At 26.5% G+C, this 13,589-nt stretch overlaps 1 protein-coding gene across 1 annotated transcript in view; it reads right to left on the reverse strand.

Annotated features, from left to right (window-relative positions):
• The window catches only part of LOC129987936 (caskin-2-like), a 357,174-nt gene that overhangs the window by 1,959 nt on the left and 341,626 nt on the right, over positions 1 to 13,589 (reverse strand). The window contains exons 19-22 of the mRNA XM_056095944.1: positions 13,262 to 13,399; positions 10,386 to 10,606; positions 3,976 to 4,864; positions 1,642 to 1,714 (exon numbers count right to left, since the gene is read on the reverse strand). Coding sequence (XP_055951919.1) covers positions 1,642 to 1,714; positions 3,976 to 4,864; positions 10,386 to 10,606; positions 13,262 to 13,399 — 1,321 coding nt within the window. The remainder of the gene's footprint in view (positions 1 to 1,641; positions 1,715 to 3,975; positions 4,865 to 10,385; positions 10,607 to 13,261; positions 13,400 to 13,589) is intronic.

Genomic DNA, 13,589 nt, shown 5'->3' on the forward strand with positions numbered 1-13,589 from the left:
TTAAAATATTACGGAACAGAGTTAAAATACAAGAAATATTTTTATAATAGTAAAATTTAGAAATCTAACTATGCACACTTTCTTCTATCATGAAGAAATTAGAATGATTACTGTTTAAACACTGTTTTTTGCACTGAATTTGTTAATATAAATTTGCATTTTAAAATATATAGATTAATATAATTAAATTTTTGTATTCATAAAGCTCTAGAACCATTTCTATGTTTCCAAACGAGCAACTTTCACTAATTTATAGTACAAATAATAAGTAATATAAAACTTGGAAAAAAAAAAAAAAAAAAAACATCTTTGCCAAAGGTGGCATTGGACCAATATCAGCTAATATCAAAGATGACTTTTGAAGGTTTTTTTTTTTTTTTTTTGCATCACATATTAATGAAAATTTATTTAGGTGTTGCTAAAATTACAATTTGCTAAATCTAAGATTTTAAACAACGCCAGAAAAAAAGACACTGAAAAAAGAAAATTTCATGTGATGCAACAGGATTGACAAAAATAGAAACATGCAACTCTGCAAGAATGAATAAACAAAAAAACAACATTATGCAGGCTCAATGAAGCCTTCGTTTTTTTAACTACACATTCTATTCTGAAAGCTGTGTTCACCACTACATAATGTAAAGCTCAATGCTGTCCTTCAGATCAGAAATAATCTGTTATCTGTCTTCAGATAATCCCTTAGTCTTTTAAAAAAATCTCACAGTCAAAAACTACATGGTAATTAAAGAGCTTTAGAAGCAGATTGTTGGAAAATAAAAAAGTGTCACAAACTCTTCTCATAAATGGCATTTTAAGAAAGTCTGAGTGAATAATAGGAAAAGGTGCATGCCTTATAAAAAATAACAAACGATATTTTAATTGGAAAACAGACTATTCCCAAGAGCGAATTTCAACAGAGTTTGTAGTTTAATTAAATAAATGTTCTACACTATTTTGGATTGTTATTGAAGCAAAACATAATAATCTATTTTTTATTCAGTTTTGCATCAATTGCGATAATAAAATATCTGCAAAACTCACTTAATATATAGAAACAATGCTGCCTATTAATAAAATATTCATTCACCATCTATTAATAAAATATCTCACAATCCATTTTCACAGAGCATTTCACTTGCAACATACACCATAGCTCTTGGACTTTCTGAATATGTGAAATTTAATTATAACAACCCTGCATATAAAGACTTGCATTTCATTAAACCTAATACAGTGTATAAATAATTTTTAATCAAGAAATGGGAGAAACTGAATGAATGCATTTCATATAATCAAATACAGAATAAATACATATTGTACCAGGTTATCAACAAGAAGTCATATTAAAAAATGAAAAGTGTTCAATAAATGTTGCTCAATAAAAACTTAATAACATTTGCACTGGGATTCTTCTTCTTCTTTTTTTTTTTTCTTTTCTTCTCTAGAGTTTTTATTTGATTCTTAAATTATGATCCATGATAAAATTTATTACATAACTTAACACTGCATTGTACTTGTATTTAATTTTAAATACAAGTACTGCATTGTACTTGCTCATTATATCAAGAAATTCAAGTGTGATTGTTGCAAAAATTTATAAATAAATAATTTTATTTTATCAGAGAGAAAGAGTTTATTTACTGTTCCATGGCACGCCCACTTGCTTCTTTGAATTTTTTCTCTGTCAGAACAGTCCGCTTACTTGACATACTCGCTAGAAAGAAAGATCACAGGTTAATTTAGGAACAATAAAACAAAATTAAAGGAAATATTTCTCTTCCAATTTATAAAAAAATTATTATGAAAAAGATCATAAAAGGAACAAAGCTAAAAATGATAAATTATAACATATATTGATTTAATAACTTAAATGTCTCAGCCCTTGGGCTTTTCAAAAAAATTTTTAATTACATCAATGATGTTTCATTCTTCTCTCTTATAATTAATTAAATTTATTATGAATCCATAAAATAAATTAAAACCAATACACATTACTGTTCATTAAAATGGGAATAAATGTTTAATATTTTTTACTTAGAAAAAAGTATTAATTTGTCTTGCTTTTTTTTTTCAGTTAAAAAAAATTACAACTGACTAACATGCAGAAAATAACAAGTGTATGAAATGAAATTATATTTTTAACCATGAAATTTAAAAAAAGAATGTATGTTCCATAAAACACAAGAGATAATACTAATATTAAAATAAATCTGAATCATAAATTTGTGGACATTACAAAATAAGGACTACTGAGTTGAATAATATGTCCTTCAAGAGTTGAAAGAGAAAGTAACTTACAGAAATATAACAATGGAAACAAACAGAACTTAATGCACATTGATATAATACAAAATAAATTGCTTGAAATCTGCATTTAAAAAGCACAATAATGAATTTTTTGTAGATTAATAATAAAAATATGCATTCAAAGATATTTTGAGTCAAAAGATCATTTTAATTTCTTTCAGAATCTTATAGAATCCTACTGTGGAATGAAAGTTACAAAGAAATAACTAGAAATTATGTGTGTGTGTGTGTGTGTGCGTGCGTGCTAACAAATAGTCTAATGTTCAATAGCATTAAAGTATACTAATAAAAATCAAAATGAATATTGATAATGTCCAATATCAATTAACAAAAAACTGGAAAAAGAATTAACTGACAAATGATAATAATAAAAACCTAACTTGCTTTGAGAATCATGTAGTCTAATATAAAAAGTAAATTCATGAAATGAAATTGTAAAAATAAATTCAGATTTAGAATTCCTTCTCATGTAAGTAAGAAAGAAAAAAATTGAAATAAATAAATAAACATGTTACCAAGAAAATTGGCTACTGAGTATTTTTTACACAAAACAAAATATATTCGCTGATAAAGCAATAAATATATTTGACTATTAAAATTTTAGAAAACTCTTCAGATGAATAATAATGGGGACCAACGTGCTGTTTATTCATAATAGAATAAAATTTTTGAATTTGATCAGAATAAAAATATTTAAACTTATTATGGGAGGGTTTCTAACAATTATTGATTTATTCTATAATTCTTGTGATTATTTATTAAATTAATAATTAATTTAAAAATTAAAAACCCAACTAAATTTATAGTAGATACACAAAATTAAAGAAAAAATACTATAAAATTTATTTAATTATAATAATATACAATTTGTCTTATAGATGCATTAAAAAAATAAAAATAAAACTTATAAACTATGTAAAATTATATCTGATTCCTCATTGTTGACTATTTCAATTCCACTTAAATGATTTTTTAATGATATAGACAATACATTTTAATTAATTAAAATCTGTAAGCCAACAAAAAATATAATATAGAAAGATTTTCGAGCATATATAGATAGAAAATTAAATAAAATAATTGAATTGAATTCTGGCAAACATCAGAGCAGCATGAAAATTCATAATGACATAATTATCATACTTTTAAAAAATAATTTATATTTGTGTCATTCTATAATGTAAGAATTTTTTTTGAAAGCTCTTGATTATTTTTTTTTAATTTATACTACACACAAAAGAAAAAACTTAATAATAAATTAAGTTTCAATATCAGATAATAAATTTTCAATATAAGAAATACAGATTATCAATAGTATTTCTAATATAGCATTAGAAAATTTACTATAAAACTTTCAGAAAAATAGTTGATACATTGCTTTAAAAATTCCATCTAGAAATAAAAAAAATGACAAAACAATTAAATACCATTTACATGTTACATTACCAACTTAATTTAAGATTCTGAAAAAATAATATTGTTTGATGAATAGCTAGTTGAGGAATTATGATGTAAAGAAAAATGAATTAAAAATCTTGTTTATTCATATAAGAGAAAGAGCAAGATAAATATTCTTTCATCACATATATCTATAACTCTATTTTTCTTTAATAAAAATAAATGAAAAGGAATTTTTGTCTTAAAAAAACATTTTAAACAAGTCTTCACCTTGGCTTGAAGGCAAGTTGGACTTCCTGAGTGTGGCTGAAGGGGAAGCTGCCGGAGAGCTTTCACCTGTTACACATTTCGTAGCTCTTTGCTTAATAGTCCCAACATTTTCATTGGCGAAAGGCAAGGAATTGGATTCTGTGCTGGAAGTGGAAATATTTGAGTCCGCAGAGTCCTTTCTTCGCTGCCTGAATTTGGATCCTTGGGAATCTTTGGCACGAACAACATCCTCTCTAACCGCAGAAGACTCGGACAAGTCTATAACAGAGGCAGAAAGTGGAGAGGGGGGAGGGGGGAAGTCTTCGGTCAGTGCTGGGGACACAGACCTGTCAGAGGAATCACTTGGTGGTGGAGGCAAGTCTGTGACAAATCGCGATGCTAGACCTTTGACACATGTTGCAAAAGCTTCATCCTTCATTGCCTCAATGCTGCGTTCATTTTTAATAGAGTTTGTTCGTTTGGGAGGGGGTGGGGGATTTCTCTTCCCCCTCAAAGTACCATACAACTGGGAGGAGTTCATATTGGACCAACTGTGTTGAGGAGACCAACTATCAATCATTTGATTGGCCATCTTCAAACTCTTGGGGTCGTCGTCAATATCATAGTTGATTTCGGGATCAGACTGGCGGCTCTTGGCAGTAATTTTGGCAACAGGCCTAGGTTTCACCATGCCTTTGGGTCGATTCAAAGTTGTGGTACCACTTGTTTCATAAGAATAGTGATCGTGTACACTCAGTTCACTGTCAGTGTCATAGCCATTATGTCTCCATGCACTTACAGTGTCATACCAACAGTCAGAGTTGCCATAATAAGGTGGATGCATCACAGTGGAAACTGAATCGTCCATGTCTAGGCTCTCCAAAGACCTACCTCGGCTGGTTGACCGAACCTAAAGAGAAAAGTACAGGAAATATATGAAACATATTTTGTTGTTATGTTCATCCATACTAAGAACAAAATGAAATATATGATAACAATATTTATTTATATATATTAAACAAAATATAAAAATGAAACAAGCCAAAATTGAACTTGGATTTTGCTATAACATCTACTGAGATTTTCAAAAATATAAAATATAAATTTTATATTTCAAATAAATTTAATAATAAATTTTAAATTTATTTATTTATTATTTTATTATTAAATAAATTTTATATTTTAAAAAACGTTTCTTATTTTTATCCAGTCAGTACAACCCCTTCCATTTTTTTAATTAATGGAAAGATTGAAAAAACAACTATTGAAATTAAAAATTATTTTTAAAAAGTTACCATCAATTGAAAATGATTTAGTAATTCCATTAGGTGAAAGAAAAAAAAAAGAAATGTACTTGTTTAAGTGACAATACATGAGTAATTTAATCACAGCATTTAAAAAAAAATTCTAATAAATGTGCACAATATTCATAGATAAATAATTTTTCAAAAGGTCAAGAAAATTATAAATCTGTAACTTTGTAATTTTCCTATGCAAAATAGTCAGATTCAACATAAGTCATCCTTATCAATAAAATAATTTAGAATTCTGTTTCTTCTCATAATTTTAAAATGCCTAAAGGACAGAATTCCTGTAAATTCTGTGAACATGTGATTTAATGTAGATGATACTCAGATGGTTTGGAAAAAAATCCCATAAAAAAGAACAAATTTATCCTGCTCTATAATGATTAAGAATAAACAATTTAAGCTAATCTCTCTCTATATATTTAATATGCTATATCTATATCTGCATATTTACTAACAAATACCAATGAATACTGCACACAAAGTTGAGAAATAGAGTCTATAAATGACTTTCAAATAGAAATCAACATTTATGAGCCTTCCCATAAACTATACAGAGAATATCTTATGAACAAATGTTAAAAAATAAATGAATACAGATACAAAATATGTGAGTTGTACTGAAACATTCGAAGAAAAATTAAAAAAAAATTATTCAAGATAAATATCTGATATTTACTTTGACTATTAGGAAAAAGTTTGCTTCCAAAGCAGGGAGATTTTGGTAAGAAAGTGTTATTATAAAGAAAGTAAATATTAAGTTTAAACAATATGTAAAATGAAAGATATATAATAAAATCATCAAAACATCTAAAGTTAATGGATTTTTGGGAGTAAATTAGGACAGTAAAAACATGAATTGAATATGTCAGTTATAAAATGATTGTAGAAAGTTAAATTTTTTATTTTCTGAAATACTAGACAAACAAAAAGGATAGGGATGCTCAAAATTAAACTTCATAATATTTACATATTAATTACCTATCATCTCTAATAATTGCCCAATAGTTAGCTTCTAAATCATTATAGATAGGTGAATATTTCTAATTACCTGCATATCTATTGTGAATGGGTCAGGCTTCTTTATCTTGGATATACCTCCATTTAGGAAAATGCTTTAAATTAGGTGACGGTTAGGTTAGGTTTATATTATTTGTGTTATTAAATGTATTACTGAAACATTTATGATTTAAATTTTTATAAAGTCCTCTAATCTTATAAATAATTTGTAAAATATTCTTGGTACAGCAGCATTTTAAAAAATTGTGGTAGTCTTCTACTATCAAAATTAATTAAATTATGGAACTTTGAATATCAATATTTTAAGCTGATTCAATGGCTGCCTTAAGAAATATTTGCTAATCAGCAAACAAAGCCAATCATTGGCTTAAAATACTGATAATCAAAACTTTATAAAGTGGTTCATTTTTAGTTTCAAAAAAGTGGATTTATTAAATTATAGGAAATTTAAATTTATAATTTTCTTTTCCCAGAAGAATATTTACTAACTCATATGACATAATACATAATTCTTAACATCATTTAACAACATTTTTCTAACTGGAAGTATATGCATGTCTCTAACGATTTAGAAATGAGTTAATTTGAAATAATTAGAGATGATATCCTTTATAAAGTGTATTTTCAAGATATAATAAGAAGTTAATATTGAAAAGAAGGCTATCATAGCAGAAGATCTATGAAAATGATAAATGTAATGCACACACAACAGATTTGTGTCAAAATTTTGAGATTATCGTTCATGAATTCAAAATTCATTCAATCTTTTCAAAAAATAATCATAAATTTCTGCTTTTAAGAAAATACCTATTGCCATTATAATAATACCATCACTGAACACATCTACAATAACTATATGTAAAAGGGTGAAACTTGTTGCCTTAGAATTTTTATCTTATATGTAATTCTGTGATTTGCAGAAATTTTCAATAAAATATACAATAAATGCAAAGAATGTGTAACAGTTGGTATGTATGTAAATACTGTAAAAAAAGAATGCATTTATAATTTTTTGTGGGCATATTTTCACAGTACTATGGTGAAGATGAAATTAATAGAATGATTAGTAGGTATATATGATAGAATAAAATATAATTTAATAGATTAAAATTAATAGATTAGAATTAAAATAAAAGGAGTAAAAGTTTTAAGATTACTTAATGATACACATAGTACAGTTTGTACAAACTTGGAATATTATACATGATATTAGGTGATACATAGAAGAAAGGAATTGAATGATAAGAGATAATGATGAGCTAGACACATCATTCAGAACAAACTGTCAACTTATATATTAAAATGACATGGTGATGGAAAAGCCTTTTTAATATATAAGTAAAATCATCCTAATATGGTTTTAATAACCATAATAGAAACTTATTTTTCATTCTAATATTGTTTACCAAAATAGATTTTATGATGAAAAAAAAATACATAAGAAGAAAGTTACAGTTTCCTAATTAGAACATAATCCTTGTGGTGTTATATGTAACTGGACATACAAGAGTTTTTTTTTTTTTTTTTACAAAGAAAATATTATAGTTCAACATTGTGATAACAGCATACTTTAACAGATGTGATTACCTAATTAATGCACTCAAACTAAATAATATTTAAAAAAATCATTTAAAAAATAAAGATATTCTGAGTCCAAAAATTACCACTATGATTTCAAAAAGTCATAACTAACTGAAGCTTTAAACAATTATAAAAATTCCAAAATGTAATGACTTCATTTCCTTTTTAAAAGTAATATATCAATTAGAATTTTACTTGCAAATTATTATGTTAGCTTCAATAATTATAAATTGGATGTGAAATGAATATGAATGTCTTCTCAGGAGAATTTTTATATGGCTACACATGCAGAAGAGTGGTTAATGTCTTCAAGGAATTTAAATGTTTTTAAAGTGCTTTATAAACCTAACAAGACAGCAATTTTCAATCAAGTAACACAATTTCACTATATTGTAAGCATTCATAAAAAGAAACAATGTGAACCTTAAAAACAAAACAGACAAACCAGGAATGACATTGTTTAATTAAAGTTTAAAAAAAAATTGGTATTGCAATCAAATTTCTAATAATTTAAAAATTGAATATTTATCCTCATCATATTATTCGGGTGGGTCAAATCATTTATTGATTTATAGTTGAAATAAAAAAAAAAAAAAAACCTTGATTTTTCTTTTTTAAGGAGAAAGTTTGATTTGAACTAAATGGATATATTCATACCAAAACTCATGAATATGGAGAGCAAAAATTCTAATGTATTTAATGAAAAACCTCCACATTTATTTAAAAAAAATTTAGCTATATAGATATATATTTTTTTTTCCCTTCAAATTCCTTACCTATTGACACTGCAGTTAGCACTCGCTCCCTTTTTTAAATGGAAACAGTGGTTGTTAAACAAAAGAATCATAACTATGTTGACATCATATAGCTGTTTATTGTATATATTGATGAAGATGAACACTTTTACTGAATATTTTGACCATCCAGTATAATAACAAATATTTTGTTTTCATACTATAAAAGGTAAAACTTAAAATTTATAACAGCAATTAAAAATAAATATTTTAGCATTGAATATTAATGTAAACATATTCTGGCACAAGCTATTTTGCATTTGGGGCAAATTGTTTTGTGTTAAGATATCAATTTTTTTTTTTTATATCAAGATAGAGTGTGACCATAAGTTTCAAACTAACAATTAAGACCATGAATGAATAGTACACAATATAAGTTAATTTCAAGCATATAAGCATACAAAATTACAAAAAAAGCTAAAAAATCTGTTGTTTGAATATCTGCAACAACAAAAACATAACAGTACTGTAAACAACATAAAAGTACTGGCAAGCGGCGTTGCGAATTACACACAGATGTGAAAAAAAATAAGATCACCAAACACAATAAGAGTTGGCAAAATATCACCCAAATTCAACACTTTGATACTATGGTAGAAATTGAACTTTAAAACAACAACAACAAAACAGAAAACTGAACTTTCTATTTTGCAAATAAATTGTTTAAATAATTTTATTAATTTATAACCTATGTTTAAATCTAATAAATTTGAAAAAGTAAAAACTGTATCTTTTTGACACTAGGTTTACTGACACACATGCATGCATACACACACATATATGAACTGAATCTATTCGATTTATGAAGAAAATATACATTTTCTTTTATTTTTAAAAAGATATAATTCTACACAATAATTTTGTAGTTAAAATTATTAAGAGGTATATATATAAAAGACTTATAATATTATAGCACGTGTTTTGCATATGTAATCTTGAACTCAATTTTGCTCACACATGTTCCAAAAATAGTCTTTTTACATCCTGTATAGGTGTTGGTTTTGTTTCTGTTGCAATGCCTCTTTTCTACATCAAGGACTATTCAACACAAATATGTGGCACATAAACAGAAGCAATATCCAGGATTTAATGCTTATTTCCTAATACATAAAACTAACCAGTATCATTAGAGTAGGTATACCCCATAGGTCTTCAAAATTGGAAAGTAATAAAAAAAGGCAAAATGCAATATGTGCTAATTTCTTAGAATAAATAAAAGACAATACCAATGGCAAGAAAACCTACAATGTTCCTATAAATTTTCCATGAAGTTCAAAATGTGTCAAAAGACATGCTTGGTAAACCTAGTGCTAATGTCAGACATTACAATTTAATGGAGGAAAACACAGAAGCTTCAGATTATATTTCCTACTATTAAGAATTAAGAGAAAGTACATTCATAACTAAAGGGGTAAATATTTTTCAATACTGAATCATTCAATAAAGAAATTTTGAAAAAAATATTTTTTTGTCACAGCTAGTTCAAAGCACCAAATCTAATTTTCAAAAAGATCGTTTAAAAAAAGTCATACAAAGAGATTAAGTAATATAATAACTGCTTTTTTTCCTTCTTATTACCAAGATACAATATTTCATGAATTTTACACAAAATTTAAAGTAAAAAGAAAAGATCTTCCCACAGTATATATTTTAAAATAATTGCATAATATTAATCAAATTCATCTAATAAATAAAAACAAGTTTTAAACAGAAAATTGCCATACAATACCTGTATAGTAACAACATTTGGTTGATATAAATTGCTGAGGTGGGACGGAGAGTTGCAATCTCGATTGCTCATATAATGTTGAAACATTTCTTCTTTTGGAGGAGACTGCTGGAATGTTTTAAATTCTAGATTGGCATCAGGAGCAGAAGTGGGTGAGATATGAGAGCGAGCTGTGGTAATAGCTATTTCTTGAGTGTGATAAGAATACGGTGGTACATTATCTAGAAAAATAAAACTTACTCAGCAAAATTTATATTCATTATTTTAAATCTTCCAAAATTTTTATTGCATTCACGAATTTGAAATCAAAACAAATTTATATTACGATAAATAGATTTTTAGATATTGAACATGCAATCAATAACATTGATTTAAATTAATATCTAATTACATAAAAAGAAATTAAAAAGAGAAATAATATCTGCAACTTCAATAGTTTGATTTTTATTATTTTGCCCTTAGCAAATATGCCAAGTAAAATGCATATAAATTTTCTTTGGAATTTAATTATGAATTTCACATTATCTACAAGAGCCAATCAAAAAACTAGTTGCACTACTTAAGAAAGCAAAAATGTTAGCAATTTCTGAATTTCATTTGTAGCTCAAAGTTCCATACAAAATCTAGTAGTGATTAACTCCATTATTTAAACATTTATCAAGTTGTGGCAGAAGCTTTTCAATCTCTTTGCAAAGAAATCTTGTCCAAACATGTCCTTGTTTACATGAGCACTTTTTTCAGAATTGATTATAGTTTCCTCATGCTTAGTATCATCAATATCTGTATGTTCATTCTAAAATATGTTGCATTAATCACAATAGCCTGATCTGACAGTGCATTTTCATTATACATTTAATGCAAATATATTTCAGTTTAACTATATCTTTTTGCTTACAAAAAATGAATCCCTGCATGCATTCCCAATTGTTTATAAATGATCATCAAGCAGAAATAATTGTGCAAAAACTATTATGCTGCAGTACACAAATAAATGTCTAAAGTAATGCCAAAAAGTTACATCAAAGTGGTCTTTCAATGAAAGTTTTTATAAAGGAGTGTAACTGACTTTTTGACTGGACTACGCATTATCAATATTTTTTAATTACAAAAATTTCTGTATACACTCTGTGGTTTAAACAAACAAACAACAACAACAACAACAAAAAAAAAAATGGGAAATAATTTTTAAGAAAATAATAATTTATTCATATCCATTTGGTTGAGTTTGTGAACATAGCAACATGTACTTAAGAAATAACTATCTGTGGTGCTAGAATAAATCAATTCACTTTCAATATGGACAACATTCTTTCAAAAGGGATAACATCCTTTGTTGCTAAACATCCAACATATATTTACATTGAAGATTCATTTTCTGAAACTAATTTTCTTCTTCTTCTTTTCATTTTGATTGTAAAATATAAATCTTAATGAGTGATGCATAACACCCAAAAATTTTTTAACTAACAATACATATGCAATCTGCAAAATGTGTGCAGCTTGAGATAAAAGCATGCTTGCAAATACACAACAATCCGATCTTTCATAGATGAACTTTATTCTATGGAGTTATATAAGATATCTTCCTTCACAAAGACTGTCTCATTTATTTTGATAAAGATCTTGATGCCAGAAGTTCAGTAGGTGCAATGATCATAAAAGAACTAATTAATATTTGGCAATGTAGATCGCATCATTTTGGCAGTAACAATTCATGAACATTTTCTCTAATTTGATTGGTAAAATATCCATAAATGAAGAAGTTTTCCCCCGTAACTTCTTCAAACCATTGTGCCTCAACATTTCAGGATTGGGAAATAATGCTCCTTGTGCTTCACCAAAACAATTGCAACCCAACAATGATTTTAAAGCATATGATTTGACATTTTAAAAGTCTGTACCAAGAGTTTTTAAATATTCAGTAATAATATTCAGTTATTTTCATAAATGAGTTTCCTTCATCAAACATATGTCATTAAAAGATTCATTTAACACTAAATTCCATCACAACTAACAAAAATCATAATATTTATTGAATACTATGTTTACTACGATTTTTTTATATAATTATAATTTTAATCCATGAATAAAATCATACAATATGTTTAGAAGAAAAAAAAAACAGATACCCTTATGCACAATAATTTTGTAGTTGAAACAAGCATAAGACTTGAAACATAATCATTATATTACAATACTTCTACCAAGCACATGCTTTATAGATATAATCATGATCATAAACATTTTCCACAAACAGACTTTTTACAGTCAATACACCCTGACAAATCAGGATAAAATTTTATAACAGATGCTGTTAGTTTTGTTTCGTTTCCAATATCTCTTTTCTGCATCAGGGTCCTTGAATACAAATATATAGCGCATAAATAGAACCAATTTTATGGAGTTAATGTTTATTTTCTAATGTATTTAATTAATGTATTCACATAAATCTACAAAATTAAAAGGCTATGAATAAGATGAAGTTTGATATGTATTTGTTTAGTTGAGTGAATAAAAGTCAGTAGAGGTGGCAGAAAAAAAATTTAAATATGTCCATAACATATATATGTCACCATTCAATAAACTCATTTGAAATGACCTAACTGGAAAGAATTATTTGTTTTCTGATGTGCTACAAAGTTGATAACTCCCTTTAAATAAGACAACTTAAAACATTTTTTGTTACATTTAACACAATAATTCTTTTAACTCTCACAAAACCCCTAACAATATCTATACTAATATTTTATCAACAAACATGAAGAATAATTCCTTATTCAATAAGAATCACTGAAGCATTAATTACACTCATCTGAAGATAAAGAGAAATTATTATGTAATTGAATGCTGATAAACATTTCGAAAATAACAATTACTTAAGGTTGTCGGCCGGGAGAGGGTGTTCGCAGTGCTCCCCGTCAATTCATGAGGTTCAGGCACGTGGCTAGCTCGTTTAATGCCATTTGAAATGTCTTTCACTCTTTTGATAGCTAAGGTGATCTTCTTTTGGTGACCTAAAATAATTATCCAAATGTTATCTAAAGCTACCATTTTTTTAAAATAAAGTACATATATACAAAATCCTTATTTAAATTTTTCTATAAAATGGAAAAAAAATCAGGTAGTTGTTTCTGATTTTTCATAAGGGTTTACGGTTACCAACAGTATTTATATGAAATGTAATTTACAAAATTCTGCGATTAA

This window comes from Argiope bruennichi, chromosome 10, assembly GCF_947563725.1.
Source record: "Argiope bruennichi chromosome 10, qqArgBrue1.1, whole genome shotgun sequence".
NCBI lineage: Eukaryota > Metazoa > Arthropoda > Arachnida > Araneae > Araneidae > Argiope > Argiope bruennichi.